Here is a 20,726-nt window from a genome sequence, read left to right on the forward strand (position 1 = left end):
AAATATTCATTCAGGATCTCACCCAACTCTTGTGGCTCTGCACACAGATGCCCTTGTTGATCCTTAAGAGGCCCTACTCTGTCTCTAGTTACTCTTTTCCCCTTTATGTATCTGTAGAATCTCTTTGGATTCTCCCTTGCATTATTTGCCAAAGCAATTTCATGTCCCCTTTTTGCCCTCCTGATTTCCCTCTTAACTCTATTTCGACAATCTCTATACTCTTCAAGGGATCCACTTGATCCCAGTTGCTTATGTACGTCATATGCCTCCTTCTTCCTTTTGACCAGAGTCTCAATATCTCGAGTCATCCAGGGTTCCCTACTTCTACCAGCCTTGCCCTTCACTCTAAAGGGAATGTGCTTACCCTGCACCCTGGTTAACACATTTTAAAAAGCCTCCCATTTACCAGCCGTCCCTTTGCCTGCCAACTGTCTCCCCCAATCTACCTCTGCAAGTTCCTGTCTGATACCATCAAAATTGGCCTTGCCCCAATTAAGAATTTTAACTCTTGGGCCAGACCTATCATTCTCCAAAGCTATCTTAAAACTAATGGAGTTATGATCACTTGTCCCAAAGTGATCTCTCACTAGCACTTCTGTCACTTGCCCTTCCTTATTTCCCAAGACGAGGTCAAGTTTTGCCCCCTCTCTAGTCGGTCCATCCACATACTGAATGAGAAATTCCTCCTGAATACACTCAACAAATTTCCCTCCATCCAAGCCCCGAATGCTATGGCTGTCCCAGTCAATGTTGGGAAAGTTAAAGTCCCCTACTGTTACCACCCTATTATTCTTGCAGCTATCTGTAATCTCCTTACATATTTGCTCCTCAATTTCCCGCTGACTATTTGGGGGCCTGTAGTACAGTCCTACCAAGGTGATCTCTCCCTTCTTATTTTTCAGTTCCACCCATATAGACTCAGTGGGCGAACCCTCGGATATATCCCCTCTAAGTACTGCCGTGATGTTCTCCCTAATCAAAAACGCCACTCCCCCTCCTCTCTTACCTCCTGTTCTATCCTTTCTATAGCATCAGTACCCCGCATTGAGCTGCCAGTCCTGCCCCTCCCTTAGCCATGCCTCAGTCATAGCTATAATATCCCAGTCCCATGTGCCCGTCCATGCCCTGAGTTCATCCGCTTTGCCCGTCAGGCCCCTTGCATTGAAATAAATGCAGTTTAATGTAGACCTTCCTTGCTCTCTGCCCTGCTTTCTCTGGTCACGCTTTACACACTCTCCCTTCCTGCCTTTTGTTTCTGTCCCCACTGACTTCCTACATCGGTTCCCATCCCCCTGCCACATTAGTTTAAACCCTCCCCAACTGCACTAGCAAACACACCCCCGAGAACATTGGTTCCGGTCCCACCCAGATGCAGACCGTCCGATTTGTACAGGTCCCACCTCCCCCAGAACCGGTCCCAATGTCCCAGGAATTTGAAACCCTCCCTCTTGCACCATCTCTCAAGCCACGTATTCATCCTAGCTATCCTGTCATTCCTACTCTGACTATCACGTGGCACTGGTAGCAATCCTGAGATTACTACCTTTTGAGGTCCTACTTTTTAGTTTAACTCCTAACTCCCTAAATTCAGCTTGTAGGACCTCATCCCGTTTTTTTACCTATATCGTTGGTGCCTATATGCACCACGACAGCTGGCTGTTCACCCTCTCCCTCCAGAATGCCCTGCAGCCGCTCCGAGACATCCTTGACCCTTGCACCAGGGAGGCAACATACCAACCTGGATTCTCGTTTGCGTCCGCAGAAACGCCTGTCTATTCCCCTTACAATTGAATCCCCTATCACTATAGCTCTGCCACTCTTTTTCCCGCCCTTCTGTGCAGCAGAGCCAGCCACGGTGCCATGAACCTGGCTGCTGCCACCTTCCCCTGGTGAGCCATCTCCCCCAACAGTTTCCAAAACGGTAAATCTGTTTTGGAGGGCGATGACCGCAGGGGATCCCTGCACTGCCTTCCTACTCTTCCTCTGTCTGTTGGACATCCATTCCCTATCTGCCTCAGTAATTTTAATCTGCGGTGTGACCAACTCACTGAATGTGCTATCCACAACGTCCTCAGCTTCGCGGATGCTCCAAAGTGAGTCCATCCGCAGCTCCAGAGGCGTCAAGCGGTCTAACAGGAGCTGCAGTTGGACACACTTCTTGCAGATGAAGGAGTCGGCGACACCAGAAGGGTCCCTGACTTGCCACATCTCACAAGAGGAGCATGACACGGGTCTGAGCTCTCCTGCCATGACTTAAACCTGAAGTTAAATTTGAACTACACTACACAGCTAAGAGAAAGTCAAAGAGAGAGAAATCACTTACCAGTCACAAGCCAATCACTTACCTGCTGGCTGTGATGTAATTGCTCCCGAGGCTCCCTCACAGGTCTGCTTCTCTGCACCTCCTTAAAATGAGCACCAAATTCCCTTAACTAGTTAATTAATTTACTTAATCAATTGGATTATTTTTTTTGGGGGGGGGGAAACTCAACACCAAACTCCAAAAAACAAACACAGCCCTCACTCACCTCTTACCCTCACTCAGCCTTACCCAAACTTAGATACACTCTGTTTGCATCGTAGTCCCAAGTACCAATCCACGCTCCAAGTTCACCTACCTTATTCCGGATGCTCCTTGCATTGAAGTAGACACACTTCAACCCACCGTTCTGTCTGCCGGTACACTCCTGCGACCTTGATACCCTCCTCAGTACCTCACTACTCTCGACACTGGCTTCTGGGACACAGCTCGTTTTCCCAGACCCCTGACAAATTAGTTTAGCCCCCCCCCACCCCCGGAGAGCCGTAGCAAATTTCCCTCCCAGGATATTGGTGCCCCTCTGGTTCAGGTGCAAACCGTCCTGTCTGTACAGGTCCCACCTTCCCCAGAATGTGCTCCAATTATCCACGTACCTGAAACCCTCCCTCCTACACCATCCCTGCAGCCACGTGTTTATCTGCACTCACCCCTTGTTCCTCACCTCACCAGCACGTGGCACCGGCAACAACCCAGAGATGACAACATGGTTTGTCCTGGCTCTCAGCTTCCACCCTAGCTCCCTAAATTCCTGTTTTAAATCCCCGTCCCTTCTCTTACCTATGTCGTTGGTACCGATGTGAACCACGACTTGTGACTGTTCCCCCTCCCCCTTAAGGATTCTGAAAACACGGTCCGAGACATCACGGACCCTGGCACCCGGGAGGCAACATACGATCCGTGAGTCTCTTTCGTTGCCACAGAACCGTCTATCTGTCCCTCTAACTATCGAGTCCCCAATAACTATTACTCTCCTGCTCCCCCTCCTTCCCTTCTGAGCCACAGGGACAGACTCAGTGCTGGAGATCCGTTCACCGTGGCTCACCCCTGGTAGGTCGTCCCCCTCAACAGTATCCAAAGCGGGATACTTGTTACTGAGGGGAACGACCACAGGGGATCCCTGTACTGACTGCTTCCTCCCAGCCCCTCTCACCGTCACCCATCTATCTTGATTGTTCGGAGTAACTACATCCCTGAAGCTACTATCTATGACCACCTCTGCCTCCCGAATGATCCGAAGTTCATCCAGCTCCAGCTCCAGTTCCCTAACGCGGTTTCTGAGGAGCTGGAGATGGGTACACTTCCCACAGATGAAATCAGCAGGGACACTGTCGGCGTCCCTCACCTCAAACATTCTGCAGGAGGAACATTGCACTGCCTTCCCTGCCATCCCCTCTAGATAAAACAAGCAAAAGAAAGAAAGAGCTTGTCTGTTGTTCGCTCTATCCCTCAGGTTAAAGGAGGTGGAAGGGTGGGGGACACTGTATAGCTGTAGCTGTATAGAACCTTAGTTAGGCCACACTTGGAGTATAGTGTTCAATTCTGGTCGCCACACTACCAGAAGGATGTGGAGGCTTTAGAGAGGGTGCAGAAGAGATTTACCAGAATGTTGCCTGGTATGGAGGGCATAAGCTATGAGGAGCGATTGAATAAACTCGGTTTGTTCTCACTGGAACGAAGGAGGTTGAGGGGCGACCTGATAGAGGTATACAAAATTATGAGGGGCATAGACAGAGTGGATAGTCAGAGGCTTTTCCCCAGGGTAGAGGGGTCAATTACTAGGGGGCATAGGTTTAAGGTGAGAGGGGCAAAGTTTAGAGTAGATGTACGAGGCAAGTTTTTTACGCAGAGGGTAGTGGGTGCCTGGAACTCACTACCGGAGGAGGTAGTGGAGGCAGGGACGATAGGGACATTTAAGGGGCATCTTGACAAATATATGAATAGGATGGGAATAGAGGGATACGGACCCAGGAAGTGTAGAAGATTGTAGTTTAGTCGGGCAGCATGGTCGGCACGGGCTTGGAGGGCCGAAGGGCCTGTTCCTGTGCTGTACATTTCTTTGTTCTTTGTTCTTTGACACTACAGGTTTAGTGTCTAGAGTTTAGAAACTGCCCAACTTAAATACAATAGTGAAAGACACCAAAATGTGGTCACTATCTCCAAAGTGCTCACCCACAAACGGTTTATCGGTAAAAATAAAACACTTAACCAGCAGTCACTGCACCCCACACGAGAACAGCAATCAGCTGTTATGGGCCTGCGCAAACAATTTAAATCTTTACTACTTACCCAGCAGTCACTCTGTCCTCACTCCGACCGGATTCAGCTGGAAACTCCCAACAGTAAGTTTTTTTTAAAAATGTACCCCCTTCTCAGCAAGCACTCACTCAGCAACCATTGCGCCCCGCACGATAACACCTCATGGAAAAGAAAAACTACTTACCAGTCACCAGCCAATCACTTAGCTGCAGGCTGTGACGTAATGGTTCAACTTCTTTCTACTTCTACCTGCCCTCGAGTCTCCCTCTTTGATGACCATGTAACTATTGTCGTAAAAACCCATCTGGTTCACTAAGGTCCTTTAGGGAAGGAAATCTGCCGTCCTTACTTGATCTGGCCTACCTGTGACTCCAGAACCACAGAAATAGGGTTAACTCTGAAATTCCCCCTGAAATGGCCGAGCGGGACACTCGGGACAAGGTCAATCAGGATGGGTAATAAATGCTGGCCCAGCCCAGCGACACCCACATTACATTAATGATGTCATTGAACTGACATTGAGATATGTCCCTGATCCTCCGAACAAACTTGTTTCTGCCACATCTGTTTGGACAGCTGTCAATCACCCGGAATTTGAATGTTACCCAGTTTCTTGTACATTTCCAGCATTGGTCATTATTACAAGTTATTAATTTTGGACTGAGCCAACTGTCAGTCCTCGACTAAAACAATGAGAAATCTGATTTCATTTACATTTGCTCTGGAATGTTTAGGGATGTTGTGAAGAGGAGGCGTTAGTAAAATGCAGCACAATCCATCTCTCAGCCTGATTTCCTGTCTCATTTCCAGACTCCGTACTGTTGATGAAACGATGACTTCGAACTTCTCCTGTTCCAGCATCAGCTACGACAGGACCTGCGATGAGGTATCGGTCAGCGAGCGGGGCTATCGGTCAGCGAGGCGGGGCTATCGGTCAGCGAGCCGGGGCTATCGGTCAGCGAGCCGGGGAATCGGTCAGCGAGCCGGGGGATCGGTCAGCGAGCGGGGCGATCGGTCAGCGAGCCGGGGATCGGTCAGCGAGCGGGGCTGTCGGTCAGCGAGCGGGGCTATCGGTCAGCGAGCCGGGGATCGGTCAGCGAGCGGGGCTGTCGGTCAGCGAGCGGGGCTGTCGGTCAGCGAGCGGGGCTGTCGGTCAGCGAGCGGGGCTGTCGGTCAGCGAGCCGGGGAATCGGTCAGCGAGCCGGGGAATTGGTCAGCGAGCCGGGGAATCGGTCAGCGAGCCGGGGAATCGGTCAGCGAGCGGGGATGCCGGTCAGCGAGCCGGGGAGTCGGTCAGCGAGCCGGGGAATCGGTCAGCGAGCGGGGCTGTCGGTCAGCGAGCCGGGGAATCGGTCAGCGAGCCGGGGAATCGGTCAGCGAGCCGGGGAATCGGTCAGCGAGCCGGGGAATCGGTCAGCGAGCGGGGCTGTCGGTCAGCGAGCCGGGGAATCGGTCAGCGAGCCGGGGAGTCGGTCAGCGAGCCGGGGAGTCGGTCAGCGAGCGGGGCTGTCGGTCAGCGAGCCGGGGAGTCGGTCAGCGAGCGGGGCTGTCGGTCAGCGAGCGGGGCTGTCGGTCAGCGAGCCGGGGAATCGGTCAGCGAGCCGGGCTGTCGGTCAGCGAGCCGGGGGTCGGTCAGCGAGCCGGGGGTCGGTCAGCGAGCCGGGGAATCGGTCAGCGAGCCGGGCTGTCGGTCAGCGAGCGGGGCTGTCGGTCAGCGAGCGGGGGGTCGGTCAGCGAGCCGGGGGGTCGGTCAGCGAGCGGGGCTGTCGGTCAGCGAGCCGGGGAATCGGTCAGCGAGCCGGGGAATCGGTCAGCGAGCGGGGCTGTCGGTCAGCGAGCCGGGGAATCGGTCAGCAAGCCGGGTGGTCTGTCAGCGAGCCGGGGAATCGGTCAGCGAGCCGGGGAATCGGTCAGCGAGCCGGGGAATCGGTCAGCGAGCCGGGGAATCGGTCAGCGAGCCGGGGAATCGGTCAGCGAGCCGGGTGGTCGGTCAGCGAGCCGGGGAATCGGTCAGCGAGCCGGGGAATCGGTCAGCGAGCCGGGGAATCGGTCAGCGAGCCGGGGAATCGGTCAGCGAGCCGGGGAATCGGTCAGCGAGCCGGGGAATCGGTCAGCGAGCGGGGCTGTCGGTCAGCGAGCCGGGGAATCGGTCAGCGAGCCGGGGAGTCGGTCAGCGAGCCGGGGAGTCGGTCAGCGAGCGGGGCTGTCGGTCAGCGAGCCGGGGAGTCGGTCAGCGAGCGGGGCTGTCGGTCAGCGAGCCGGGGAATCGGTCAGCGAGCGGGGCTGTCGGTCAGCGAGCCGGGGGTCGGTCAGCGAGCCGGGGAATCGGTCAGCGAGCCGGGGAATCGGTCAGCGTGCGGGGCTGTCGGTCAGCGAGCGGGGCTGTCGGTCAGCGAGCGGGGGGTCGGTCAGCGAGCCGGGGGGTCGGTCAGCGAGCGGGGCTGTCGGTCAGCGAGCCGGGGAATCGGTCAGCGAGCCGGGGAATCGGTCAGCGAGCGGGGCTGTCGGTCAGCGAGCCGGGGAATCGGTCAGCGAGCCGGGCTGTCGGTCAGCGAGCCGGGGGTCGGTCAGCGAGCCGGGGAATCGGTCAGCGAGCCGGGGAATCGGTCAGCGAGCCGGGGAATCGGTCAGCGTGCGGGGCTGTCGGTCAGCGAGCGGGGCTGTCGGTCAGCGAGCGGGGGGTCGGTCAGCGAGCCGGGGGGTCGGTCAGCGAGCGGGGCTGTCGGTCAGCGAGCCGGGGAATCGGTCAGCGAGCCGGGGAATCGGTCAGCGAGCGGGGCTGTCGGTCAGCGAGCCGGGGAATCGGTCAGCAAGCCGGGTGGTCGGTCAGCGAGCCGGGGAATCGGTCAGCGAGCCGGGGAATCGCTCAGCGAGCCGGGGAATCGGTCAGCGAGCCGGGGAATCGGTCAGCGAGCCGGGTGGTCGGTCAGCGAGCCGGGGAATCGGTCAGCGAGCCGGGGAATCGGTCAGCGAGCCGGGGAATCGGTCAGCGAGCCGGGGAATCGGTCAGCGAGCCGGGGAATCGGTCAGCGAGCGGGGCTGTCGGTCAGCGAGCCGGGGAATCGGTCAGCAAGCCGGGGAGTCGGTCAGCGAGCCGGGGAGTCGGTCAGCGAGCGGGGCTGTCGGTCAGCGAGCCGGGGAGTTGGTCAGCGAGCGGGGCTGTCGGTCAGCGAGCGGGGCTGTCGGTCAGCGAGCGGGGCTGTCGGTCAGCGAGCCGGGGAATCGGTCAGCGAGCCGGGCTGTCGGTCAGCGAGCCGGGGGTCGGTCAGCGAGCCGGGGAATCGGTCAGCGAGCGGGGCTGTCGGTCAGCGAGCCGGGGAGTTGGTCAGCGAGCCGGGCTGTCGGTCAGCGAGCGGGGCTGTCGGTCAGCGAGCGGGGCTGTCGGTCAGCGAGCCGGGGAATCGGTCAGCGAGCCGGGCTGTTGGTCAGCGAGCCGGGGGTCGGTCAGCGAGCCGGGGAATCGGTCAGCGAGCCGGGGAATCGGTCAGCGAGCCGGGCTGTCGGTCAGCGAGCCGGGGGTCGGTCAGCGAGCCTGGGAATCGGTCAGCGAGCCGGGGAATCGGTCAGCGTGCGGGGCTGTCGGTCAGCGAGCCGGGGGGTCGGTCAGCGAGCGGGGGGTCGGTCAGCGAGCCGGGGGGTCGGTCAGCGAGCGGGGGGTCGGTCAGCGAGCCGGGGAATCGGTCAGCGAGCCGGGGAATCGGTCAGCGAGCCGGGGAATCGGTCAGCGAGCGGGGCTGTCGGTCAGCGAGCCGGGGAATCGGTCAGCAAGCCGGGGAATCGGTCAGCGAGCCGGGGAATCGGTCAGCGAGCCGGGTGGTCGGTCAGCGAGCCGGGGAGTCGGTCAGCGAGCCGGGGAATCGGTCAGCGAGCCGGGGAGTCGGTCAGCGAGCGGGGCTGTCGGTCAGCGAGCCGGGCAATCGGTCAGCGAGCCGGGGAATCGGTCAGCGAGCGGGGGGTCGGTCAGCGAGCCGGGGATTCGGTCAGCGAGCCGGGGAATCGGTCAGCGAGCGGGGCTATCGGTCAGCGAGCTGGGGAATCGGTCAGCGAGCGGGGCTATCGGTCAGCGAGCGGGGCTATCGGTCAGCGAGCCGGGGAATCTGTCAGCGAGCGGGGCTATCGGTCAGCGAGCGGGGCTATCGGTCAGCGAGCCGGGGAGTCGGTCAGCGAGCGGGGCTATCGGTCAGCGAGCTGGGGAATCGGTCAGCGAGCCGGGGAATCGGTCAGCGAGCCGGGGCTGTCGGTCAGCGAGCCGGGGAATCGGTCAGCGAGCCGGGGAATCGGTCAGCGAGCCGGGGAATCGGTCAGCGAGCCGGGGAATCGGTCAGCGAGCCGGGGAATCGGTCAGCGAGCCGGGGAATCGGTCAGCGAGCCGGGGAATCGGTCAGCGAGCGGGGCTATCGGTCAGCGAGCCGGGGAATCGGTCAGCGAGCCGGGGAATCGGTCAGCGAGCCGGGGAATCGGTCAGCGAGCCGGGGAATCGGTCAGCGAGCCGGGGAATCGGTCAGCGAGCCGGGGAATCGGTCAGCGAGCCGGGGAATCGGTCAGCGAGCCGGGGAATCGGTCAGCGAGCCGGGGAATCGGTCAGCGAGCCGGGGAATCGGTCAGCGAGCCGGGGAATCGGTCAGCGAGCCGGGGAATCGGTCAGCGAGCCGGGGAATCGGTCAGCGAGCCGGGGAATCGGTCAGCGAGCCGGGGAATCGGTCAGCGAGCCGGGGCTGTCGGTCAGCGAGCGGGGCTGTCGGTCAGCGAGCGGGGCTGTCAGTCAGCGAGCCGGGGAATCGGTCAGCGAGCGGGGCTGTCGGTCAGCGAGGGGGCTGTCAGTCAGCGAGCCGGGGAATCGGTCAGCGAGCGGTGCTGTCGGTCAGCGAGCGGGGCTGTCAGTCAGCGAGCGGGGCTGTCAGTCAGCGAGCCGGGGAATCGGTCAGCGAGCCGGGGAATCGGTATGCGAGCGGGGCTGTCGGTCAGCGAGCGGGGCTGTCGGTCAGCGAGCGGGGGAATCGGTCAGCGAGCGGGGCTGTCGGTCAGCGAGCGGGGCTGTCGGTCAGCGAGCCCGGGGATCGGTCAGCGAGCCGGGGAATCGGTCAGCGAGCGGGGGAATCGGTCAGCGAGCCGGGGAGTCGGTCAGCGAGCGGGGGGTCGGTCGGCGAGCGGGGCCGTCGGTGGTCAGCAAGCATTGTGTTAAATGTGAGGGGGGAAGGGGGGTAATCTGTCCTTCTGGACAGGTTTTGGGTATTACTCTGGTCTTGTGTCCCCTCTCAGTGGGAGGGGGCGTTCTGAAGGCCGTGGTCGGGGCAGAGGGTCTTGTTTATAGCTATGGGCGGCGTGCCATAGTCTGCTGTGGTGCGAGAGGGAATTGGTTAATAGGCAGTTGGCGTTCTTGGGCAGAGTGGGGCTGGGCAAGAATCCAGTAGTTAATTCGTGTCTCTGTCTCCCGGCAGGATGTTAATTTGTCGACAGTGAAACTGAAGAATCGAGACAAGAGGGTAGGAAACCTACAAGTGGCCTCTTGCTGTGCTTTTTCTTGGCTGGGACTGAGACCAGCCAGTTAACCTGGATCTTCTTCTGATTCTCCTCCAGCGATCCAGTCGTATTCTAGTGGACCGCCCTCCTGTCCCTCCCAGGAGGTCCCGCTCACACTCCTTTGAACAGATTGTGGAAGGTGTGAGTTCCACACCTGGCAAGGTAACAGCTTCTGGAGTGTCCGGGTGGCCATGCTGACTGGGGGTCTGAGATTCCCGGGCAGTGATTGGGAATAGTTCCGGGTGGGGAGGATGTGTCAGTGTGGAAAGCTGACATGAGGCTTGTGCATTTGAGAATTCTATCTGAAGATGAAGCAATTGAGGAATGTTTGTCATGTCGGTCCTGACAACCAAAACCGTGTGGGGCCCGATGGGCTTCGTCCCATCTGATTCAGACAGCACTCAAAAAGACTTAAACCCACTCCCAAGCTAACAATCCTGATGTCGCCCGGTGGGGAGGGCCGGGGCCGCCCGGTGGGGAGGGCCGGGGCCGCCGGTGGGGAGGACGGCCCGGTGGGGAGGGCCGCCCGGAGGGGCAGCGGAGACACAGTGAAAGAGCGCGAGGAGAGCGGCGGGGACACAGGATAAAAGAGCGCGAGTAGAGCAGCGGAGATATAGTGAAAGAGCGCGAGGAGACCGGCGGCGGCGGCACAGGATAAAAGCGCGCGAGGAGAGCGGTGGGGACACCGGATAAAAGGGCGAGGAGAGCGGCGGGGACACAGGATAAAAGAGCGCGAGTAGAGCAGCGGATATATAGTGAAAGAGCGCGAGGAGAGCGGCGGGGACACAGGATAAAAGAGCGCGAGGAGAGCGGCGGGGACACAGGATAAACGAGCGCGAGTAGAGCAGCGGAGATATAGTGAAAGAGCGCGAGGAGAGCGGCGGGGACACAGGATAAAAGAGCGCGAGTAGAGCAGTGGAGAAACAGTGAAAGAGCGCGAGGAGAGCGGCAGGGGCACAGGATAAAAGAGCACTAGGAGTGCGGCGGGGACATAGTGAAAGAGAGCGAGGAGAGCAGCGGGGCCACAGGATAAAAGAGCGCGAGGAGAGCGGCAGGGACACAGGATAAAAGAGCGAGAGGAGAGCGGCGGGGACATTGTGAACGAGTGAGAGGAGAGCGGCGGGGACACAGTGAAAGAGCGCGAGGAGAGCAGCGGGGACACAGTGAAAGAGCGCGAGGAGAGTGGCGGGGACACGGTGAAAGAGCGCGAGGAGAGCGGCGGGGATACAGGTAAGAGCGTGAGGAGAGCCGCGGGGACACGGGATAAAAGAGCGCGAGGAAAGCGGCGGGGACACGGTGAAAGAGCGCGAGGAGAGTGGCGGGGGCACAGTGAGAGCAAGGAGAAGGTTGGGACACAGTGAAAGAAAGCGAGGAGATTGGCGGGGACACAGTGAAAGAGCACGAGGAGAGCGGCGGGGACTCAGTGAAAGAGCGTGAGGAGAGCAGCGGGGATACAGTGAAAGAGCACGAGGGGAGCAGCGGGGACACCGTGAAAGAGCGCAAGGAGAGCGGCGGAGACACAGTGAAAGACCGCGAGGAGAGCGGCGGGGACGCAGTGAAAGAGCGCGAGGAGACGGCGGAGACACAGTGAAAGAGCGCGAGGAGAGCGGCGGGGACACAGGATAAAAGAGCGCAAGGAGAGCGGCGGGGACACAGGATAAAAGCGCGAGAAGAGCAGCGGGGGCACAGGATAAAAGCGCGCGAGGAGAGCGGCGGAGACACAGTGAAAGAGCGCGAGGAGAGCGGCGGGGACACAGGATAAAAGAGCGCGAGGAGAGCGGCGGGGACACAGTGAAAGAGCGCGAGGAGAGCGGCGGGGACATAGTGAAAGAGAGCGAGGAGAGCGGCGGGGACACAGGATAAAAGAGCGCGAGTAGAGCAGCGGAGATATAGTGAAAGAGCGCAAGGAGAGCAGCGGGGACACAGGATAAAAGAGCACGAGGAGAGCGGCGGAGACACAGTGAAAGAGCGCGAGGAGAGCGGCAGGGACACAGGATAAAAGTGCACGAGGAGAGCGGCGGGGACATAGTGAAAGAGAGCGAGGAGAGCAGCGGGGACACAGGATAAATGAGCGCGAGGAGAGCGGCAGGGACACAGGATAAAAGAGCACGAGGAGAGCGGCGGGGACATAGTGAAAGAGCGAGAGGAGAGCGGCGGGGACACGGTGAAAGAGCACGAGGAGAGTGGCGGAGACACAGGATAAAAGAGCACGAGGAGAGCAGCATGGACACAGTGAAAGAGCCCGATGAGAGTGGCGGGGACACGGTGAAAGAGCGCGAGGAGAGTGGCGGGGACACGGTGAAAGAGCGCGAGGAGAGCAGCGGGGACACAGTGAAAGAGCGCAAAGAGCGTAGTGGGGACACGGTGAAAGAGCGCGAGGAGAGCAGCGGGGACACGTGATAATAGAGCGCGAGGAAAAGGGCGAAGACACGGTGAAAGAGCGCGAGGAGAGTGGCGGGGACGCAGTGAGAGCAAGGAGAAGGCGGGGACACCGTGAAAGAGCGCGAGGAGTTCGGCGGGGACACAGTGAAAGAGAACGAGGAGAGCGGCGGGGACTCAGTGAAAGAGCGCGAGGAGAGCGGCGGGGACGCAGTGAAAGAGCACGAGGAGACGGCGGGGACGCAGTGAAAGAGCGCGAGGAGAGCGGCGGGGGCACGGTGAAAGAGCGCGAGGTGAGCGGCGGGGACACAGTGAAAGAGAGCGAGGAGAGCGGCGGAGACACAGTGAAAGAGCGCGAGAAGAGCAGCGGGGGCACAGGATAAAAGCGCGCGAGGAGAGCGGCGGGGACACCGGATAAAAGGGCGAGTAGAGCAGCATGGACACAGTGAAAGAGCCCGATGAGAGTGGCGGGGACACGGTGAAAGAGCGCGAGGAGAGTGGCGGGGACACGGTGAAAGAGCGCGAGGAGAGCAGCGGGGACACAGTGAAAGAGCGCAAAGAGCGTAGTGGGGACACGGTGAAAGAGCGCGAGGAGAGCAGCGGGGACACGGGAAAAAGAGCGCGAGGAAAACGGCGAAGACACGGTGAAAGAGCGCGAGGAGAGTGGCGGGGACGCAGTGAGAGCAAGGAGAAGGCGGGGACACCGTGAAAGAGCGCGTGGAGTTCGGCGAGGACACAGTGAAAGAGAACGAGGAGAGCGGCGGGGACTCAGTGAAAGAGCGCGAGGAGAGCGGCGGGGACGCAGTGAAAGAGCACGAGGAGACGGCGGGGACGCAGTGAAAGAGCGCGAGGAGAGCGGCGGGGGCACGGTGAAAGAGCGCGAGGAGAGCGGCGGGGACACAGTAAGAGAGCGCAAGAAGAGCAGCGTGGGCAAAGGATAAAAGCGCGCGAGGAGAGCGGCGGAGACACAGTGAAAGAGAGTGAGGAGAGCGGTGGAGACATAGTGAAAGAGCGCGAGAAGAGCAGCGGAGACACAGTGAAAGAGAGCGAGGAGAGCGGCGGAGACACAGTGAAAGAGCGCGAGAAGAGCAGCGGGGGCACAGGATAAAAGCGCGCGAGGAGAGCGGCGGGGACACCGGATAAAAGGGCGAGGAGAGCGGCGGAGATACAGTGAAAGAGCGCGAGGAGAGCGGCGGGGACACAGGATAAAAGCGCGCGAGTAGAGCAGCGGATATATAGTGAAAGAGCGCGAGGAGAGCAGCGGGGACACAGGATAAAAGAGCGCGAGGAGAGCGGCGGAGACAGTGAAAGAGCGCGAGGAGAGCGGCGGGGACACAGGATAAAAGAGCGCGAGTAGAGCAGCGGAGACACAGTGAAAGAGCGCGAGGAGAGCGGCGGGGACACAGGATAAACGAGCGCGAGTAGAGCAGCGGAGATATAGTGAAAGAGCGCGAGGAGAGCGGCAGGGGCACAGGATAAAAGAGCACGAGGAGTGCGGCGGGGACATAGTGAAAGAGAGCGAGGAGAGCAGCGGGGCCACAGGATAAAAGAGCGCGAGGAGAGCGGCAGGGACACAGGATAAAAGAGCAAGAGGAGAGCGGTGGGGGCATAGTGAAAGAGTGAGAGGAGAGCGGCGGGGACACAGTGAAAGAGCGCGAGGAGAGCGGCGGGGACACAGGTAAGATCGTGAGGAGAACCGCGGGGACACGGGATAAAAGAGCGCGAGGAAAGCGGCGGGGACACGATGAAAGAGCGCGAGGAGAGTGGCGGGGGCACAGTGAGAGCAAGGAGAAGGTTGGGACACAGTGAAAGAAAGCGAGGAGATCGGCGGGGACACAGTGAAAGAGCACGAGGAGAGCGGCGGGGACTCAGTGAAAGAGCGTGAGGAGAGCGGCGGGGACACAGTGAAAGAGCGCGAGGGGAGCAGCGGGGACACCGTGAAAGAGCGCGATGAGAGCGGCGGAGACCCAGTGAAAGAGCGCGAGGAGACGGCGGAGACACAGTGAAAGAGCGCGAGGAGAGCGGCGGGGACACAGGATAAAAGAGCGCAAGGAGAGCGGCAGGGACACAGGATAAAAGCGCGAGAAGAGCAGCGGGGGCACAGGATAAAAGCGCGCGAGGAGAGCGGCGGGGACACAGGATAAAAGGGCGAGGAGAGCGGCGGAGACACAGTGAAAGAGCGCGAGGAGAGCGGCGGGGACACAGGATAAAAGAGCGCGAGGAGAGTGGCGGGGACATAGTGAAAGAGCGCGAGGAGAGCGGCGGGGACATAGTGAAAGAGAGCGAGGAGAGCAGCGGAGGCACAGGGTAAAAGAGCGCGAGGAGAGCGGTGGGGACACAGTGAAAGAGCGCGAGGAGGGCGGCGGGGACACAGTGAAAGAGCGGTAGGAGAGCAGCAGGGACACGGTAAAAGAGCGCGAGGAGAGCGGTGGGGACACGGGTTAAAAGAGCGCAAGGAGAGCGGCGGGGACACGGTGAAAGAGCGCGAGGAGAGTGGCGGGGACACGGTGAAAGAGCGCAAGGAGAGCGGCGGGGACAGAGTGAAAGAGCGCGAGGAGAGCAGCGGGGACACAGTGAAAGAGCACGAGGAATGCGGCGGGGACACAGGATAAAAGAGCGTGAGGAGAGCGGCGGGGACACAGTGAAAGAGCGCGAGGAGAGCGGAGGAGACACAGTGAAAGAGCGCGAGGAGAGCGGCGGGGACACAGGATAAAAGAGCGCGAGGACACAGTGAAAGAGCGCGACGAGAGCGGCGGGGACATAGTGAAAGAGAGCGAGGAGAGCAGCGCGGGCACAGGGTAAAAGAGCGCGAGGAGAGCGGTGGGGACACAGTGAAAGAGCGGTAGGAGAGCAGCAGGGACACAGGGTAAAAGAGCGCGAGGAGAGCGGTGGGGACACGGGTTAAAAGAGCGCAAGGAGAGCGGCGGGGACACGGTAAAAGAGCGCGAGGAGAGTGGCGGGGACACGGTGAAAGAGCGCAAGGAGAGCGGCGGGGACAGAGTGAAAGAGCGCGAGGAGAGCAGCGGGGACACAGGATAAAAGAGCGCGAGGAGAGCGGCGGAGACATAGTGAAAGAGCGCGAGGAGAGCGGCGGGGACACAGGATAAAAGAGCGCGAGTAGAGCAGCGGAGACACAGTGAAAGAGCGCGAGGAGAGCGGCAGGGACACAGGATAAAAGTGCACGAGGAGAGCGGCGGGGACATGGTGAAAGAGAGCGAGGAGAGCAGCGGGGACACAGGATAAATGAGCGCGAGGAGAGCGGCAGGGACACAGGATAAAAGAGCACGAGGAGAGCGGCGGGGACATAGTTAAAGAGAGCGAGGAGAGCAGCGGGGATACAGGATAAATGAGCGCGAGGAGAGCGGCAGGGACACAGGATAAAAGAGCACGAGGAGAGCGGCGGGGACATAGTGAAAGAGCGAGAGGAGAGCGGCGGGGACACGGTGAAAGAGCACGAGGAGAGTGGCGGAGACACAGGATAAAAGAGCACGAGGAGAGCAGCATGGACACAGTGAAAGAGCCCGATGAGAGTGGCGGGGACACGGTGAAAGAGCGCGAGGAGAGTGGCGGGGACACGGTGAAAGAGCGCGAGGAGAGCAGCGGGGACACAGTGAAAGAGCGCAAAGAGCGTAGTGGGGACACGGTGAAAGAGCGCGAGGAGAGCAGCGGGGACACGTGATAAAAGAGCGCGAGGAAAAGGGCGAAGACACGGTGACAGAGCGCGAGGAGAGCGGCGGAGACTCAGTGAAAGAGAGTGAGGAGAGTGGCGGAGACACAGTAAAAGAGCGCGAGAAGAGCAGCGGGGACACAGGATAAAAGTGCGCGAGGAGAGCGGCGGGGACACAGTGAAAGAGCGCGAGGAGAGCAGTGTGGGCACAGTGAAAGCGCGCGAGGAGAGTGGCGGAGACACAGGATAAAAGAGCGCGAGGAGAGCGGCGGGGACATAGTGAAAGAGCACGAGGAGAGCGGCGGGGACACGGGAAAAGAGCGCGAGGAGAGCAGTGGGGACACAGTGAAAGAGCGCGAGGAGAGCGGTGGGGACAGAGTGAAAGAGCGCGAGGAGAGCAGCGGGGACACGTGATAAAAGAGCGCGAGGAAAAGGGCGAAGACACGGTGAAAGAGCGCGAGGAGAGCGGCGGAGACTCAGTGAAAGAGAGTGAGGAGAGTGGCGGAGACACAGTAAAAGAGCGCGAGAAGAGCAGCGGGGACACAGGATAAAAGTGCGCGAGGAGAGCGGCGGGGACACAGTGAAAGAGAGCGAGGAGAGCAGCGTGGGCACAGTGAAAGAGCGCGTGGAGAGTGGCGGAGACACAGGATAAAAGAGCGCGAGGAGAGCGGCGGGGACAGAGTGAAAGAGCGCGAGGAGAGCAGTGTGGGCACAGTGAAAGCGCGCGAGGAGAGTGGCGGAGACACAGGATAAAAGAGCGCGAGGAGAGCGGCGGGGACATAGTGAAAGAGCACGAGGAGAGCGGCGGGGACACGGGAAAAGAGCGCGAGGAGAGTGGCGGGGACACGGTGAAAGAGCGCAAGGAGAGCGGCGGGGACAGAGTGAAAGAGCGCGAGGAGAGCAGCGGGGACACAGTGAAAGAGCACGAGGAATGCGGCGGGGACACAGGATAAAAGAGCGTGAGGAGAGCGGCGGGGACACAGTGAAAGAGCGCGATGAGAGCGGAGGAGACACAGTGAAAGAGCGCGAGGAGAGCGGCGGGGACACAGGATAAAAGAGCGCGAGGACACAGTGAAAGAGCGCGACGAGAGCGGCGGGGACATAGTGAAAGAGAGCGAGGAGAGCAGCGCGGGCACAGGGTAAAAGAGCGCGAGGAGAGCGGTGGGGACACAGTGAAAGAGCGCGAGGAGAGTGGCGGAGACACAGGATAAAAGAGCACGAGGAGAGCAGCATGGACACAGTGAAAGAGCCCGATGAGAGTGGCGGGGACACGGTGAAAGAGCGCGAGGAGAGTGGCGGGGACACGGTGAAAGAGCGCGAGGAGAGCAGCGGGGACACAGTGAAAGAGCGCAAAGAGCGTAGTGGGGACACGGTGAAAGAGCGCGAGGAGAGCAGCGGGGACACGTGATAAAAGAGCGCGAGGAAAAGGGCGAAGACACGGTGAAAGAGCGCGAGGAGAGCGGCGGAGACTCAGTGAAAGAGAGTGAGGAGAGTGGCGGAGACACAGTAAAAGAGCGCGAGAAGAGCAGCGGGGACACAGGTTAAAAGTGCGCGAGGAGAGCGGCGGGGACACAGTGAAAGAGAGCGAGGAGAGCAGCGTGGGCACAGTGAAAGAGCGCGTGGAGAGTGGCGGAGACACAGGATAAAAGAGCGCGAGGAGAGCGGCGGGGACAGAGTGAAAGAGCGCGAGGAGAGCAGTGTGGGCACAGTGAAAGCGCGCGAGGAGAGTGGCGGAGACACAGGATAAAAGAGCGCGAGGAGAGCGGCGGGGACATAGTGAAAGAGCACGAGGAGAGCGGCGGGGACACGGGAAAAGAGCGCGAGGAGAGCAGTGGGGACACAGTGAAAGAGCGCGAGGAGAGCGGTGGGGACACGGGTTAAAAGAGCGCAAGGAGAGCGGCGGGGACACGGTGAAAGAGCGCGAGGAGAGTGGCGGGGACACGGTGAAAGAGCGCAAGGAGAGCGGCGGGGACAGAGTGAAAGAGCGCGAGGAGAGCAGCGGGGACACAGTGAAAGAGCACGAGGAATGCGGCGGGGACACAGGATAAAAGAGCGTGAGGAGAGCGGCGGGGACACAGTGAAAGAGCGCGAGGAGAGCGGAGGAGACACAGTGAAAGAGCGCGAGGAGAGCGGCGGGGACACAGGATAAAAGAGCGCGAGGACACAGTGAAAGAGCGCGACGAGAGCGGCGGGGACATAGTGAAAGAGAGCGAGGAGAGCAGCGCGGGCACAGGGTAAAAGAGCGCGAGGAGAGCGGTGGGGACACAGTGAAAGAGCGCGAGGAGAGCGGCGGGGACACAGTGAAAGAGCGGTAGGAGAGCAGCAGGGACACAGGGTAAAAGAGCGCGAGGAGAGCGGTGGGGACACGGGTTAAAAGAGCGCGAGGAGAGCGGCAGGGACACAGGATAAAAGTGCACGAGGAGAGCGGCGGGGACATGGTGAAAGAGAGCGAGGAGAGCAGCGGGGACACAGGATAAATGAGCGCGAGGAGAGCGGCAGGGACACAGGATAAAAGAGCACGAGGAGAGCGGCGGGGACATAGTGAAAGAGAGCGAGGAGAGCAGCGGGGACACAGGATAAATGAGCGCGAGGAGAGCGGCAGGGACACAGGATAAAAGAGCACGAGGAGAGCGGCGGGGACATAGTGAAAGAGCGAGAGGAGAGCGGCGGGGACACGGTGAAAGAGCACGAGGAGAGTGGCGGAGACACAGGATAAAAGAGCACGAGGAGAGCAGCATGGACACAGTGAAAGAGCCCGATGAGAGTGGCGGGGACACGGTGAAAGAGCGCGAGGAGAGTGGCGGGGACACGGTGAAAGAGCGCGAGGAGAGCAGCGGGGACACAGTGAAAGAGCGCAAAGAGCGTCGTGGGGACACGGTGAAAGAGCGCGAGGAGAGCAGCGGGGACACGTGATAAAAGAGCGCGAGGAAAAGGGCGAAGACACGGTGAAAGAGCGCGAGGAGAGCGGCGGAGACTCAGTGAAAGAGAGTGAGGAGAGTGGCGGAGACACAGTAAAAGAGCGCGAGAAGAGCAGCGGGGACACAGGATAAAAGTGCGCGAGGAGAGCGGCGGGGACACAGTGAAAGAGAGCGAGGAGAGCAGCGTGGGCACAGTGAAAGAGCGCGTGGAGAGTGGCGGAGACACAGGATAAAAGAGCGCGAGGAGAGCGGCGGGGACAGAGTGAAAGAGCGCGAGGAGAGCAGTGTGGGCACAGTGAAAGCGCGCGAGGAGAGTGGCGGAGACACAGGATAAAAGAGCGCGAGGAGAGCGGCGGGGACATAGTGAAAGAGCACGAGGAGAGCGGCGGGGACACGGGAAAAGAGCGCGAGGAGAGCAGTGGGGACACAGTGAAAGAGCGCGAGGAGAGCGGCGGGGACACAGTGAAAGAGCGCTAGGAGAGCAGCAGGGACACAGGGTAAAAGAGCGCGAGGAGAGCGGTGGGGACACGGGTTAAAAGAGCGCAAGGAGAGTGGCGGGGACACGGTGAAAGAGCGCGAGGAGAGCGGCGGGGACACAGGATAAAAGAGCGTGAGGAGAGCGGCGGGGACACAGTGAAAGAGCGGCGGGGACACAGTGAAATAGCGCGAGGAGAGCGGCGGAGACACAGTGAAAGAGTGCGAGGAGAGCGGCGGGGACGCAGTGAAAGAGCGGGAGGAGAGCGGCGGAGACTCAGTGAAAGAGAGTGAGGAGAGTGGCGGAGACACAGTAAAAGAGCGCGAGAAGAGCAGCGGGGACAGAGGATAAAAGAGCGCGAGGAGTGCGGCGGGGACACAGTGAAAGAGAGCGAGGAGAGCGACGGCGACACAGTGAAAGAGCGTGAGGAGAGCGGCGTGGACCAGGTGAAAGAGCGCGAGAAGAGCAGCGGAGACACAGTGAAAGAGAGCGAGGAGAGCAGCGGGGCCACAGGATAAAAGAGCGCGAGGAGAGCGGCAGGGACACAGGATAAAAGAGCAAGAGGAGAGCGGCGGGGGCAGAGTGAAAGAGTGAGAGGAGAGCGGCGGGGACACAGTGAAAGAGCGCGAGGAAAGCGGCGGGGACACGGTGAAAGAGCGCGAGGAGAGTGGCGGGGGCACAGTGAGAGCAAGGAGAAGGTTGGGACACAGTGAAAGAAAGCGAGGAGATTGGCGGGGACACAGTGAAAGAGCACGAGGAGAGCGGCGGGGACTCAGTGAAAGAGCGTGAGGAGAGCGGCGGGGACACAGTGAAAGAGCGCGAGGGGAGCAGCGGGGACACCGTGAAAGAGCGCGATGAGAGCGGCGGAGACACAGTGAAAGAGCGCGAGGAGAGCGGCGGAGACACAGTGAAAGAACGCGAGGAGAGCGGCGGAGACACAGTGAAAGAGCGCGAGGAGAGCGTCGGGGACGCAGTGAAAGAGCGCGAGGAGACGGCGGAGACACAGTGAAAGAGCGCGAGGAGAGCGGCGGGGACACAGGATAAAAGAGCGCAAGGAGAGCGGCGGGGACACAGGATAAAAGCACGAGAAGAACAGCGGGGGCACAGGATAAAAGCGCGCGAGGAGAGCGGCGGGGACACAGGATAAAAGGGCGAGGAGAGCGGCGGAGACACAGTGAAAGAGCGCGAGGA

General features: G+C 60.2%; 1 protein-coding gene across 1 annotated transcript in view; it reads left to right on the forward strand.

The window, feature by feature from the left end:
* LOC140385698 (rac GTPase-activating protein 1-like) overlaps positions 1 to 20,726 on the forward strand; it is a 135,589-nt gene that overhangs the window by 47,151 nt on the left and 67,712 nt on the right. Inside the window, exon 4 of the mRNA XM_072468126.1 lies at positions 5,387 to 5,462. Within this exon, the coding sequence (XP_072324227.1) occupies positions 5,387 to 5,462 (76 nt within the window). The remainder of the gene's footprint in view (positions 1 to 5,386; positions 5,463 to 20,726) is intronic.

The sequence above is a fragment of the Scyliorhinus torazame genome, chromosome 2 (genome assembly GCF_047496885.1).
Source record: "Scyliorhinus torazame isolate Kashiwa2021f chromosome 2, sScyTor2.1, whole genome shotgun sequence".
Taxonomy (NCBI): domain Eukaryota; kingdom Metazoa; phylum Chordata; class Chondrichthyes; order Carcharhiniformes; family Scyliorhinidae; genus Scyliorhinus; species Scyliorhinus torazame.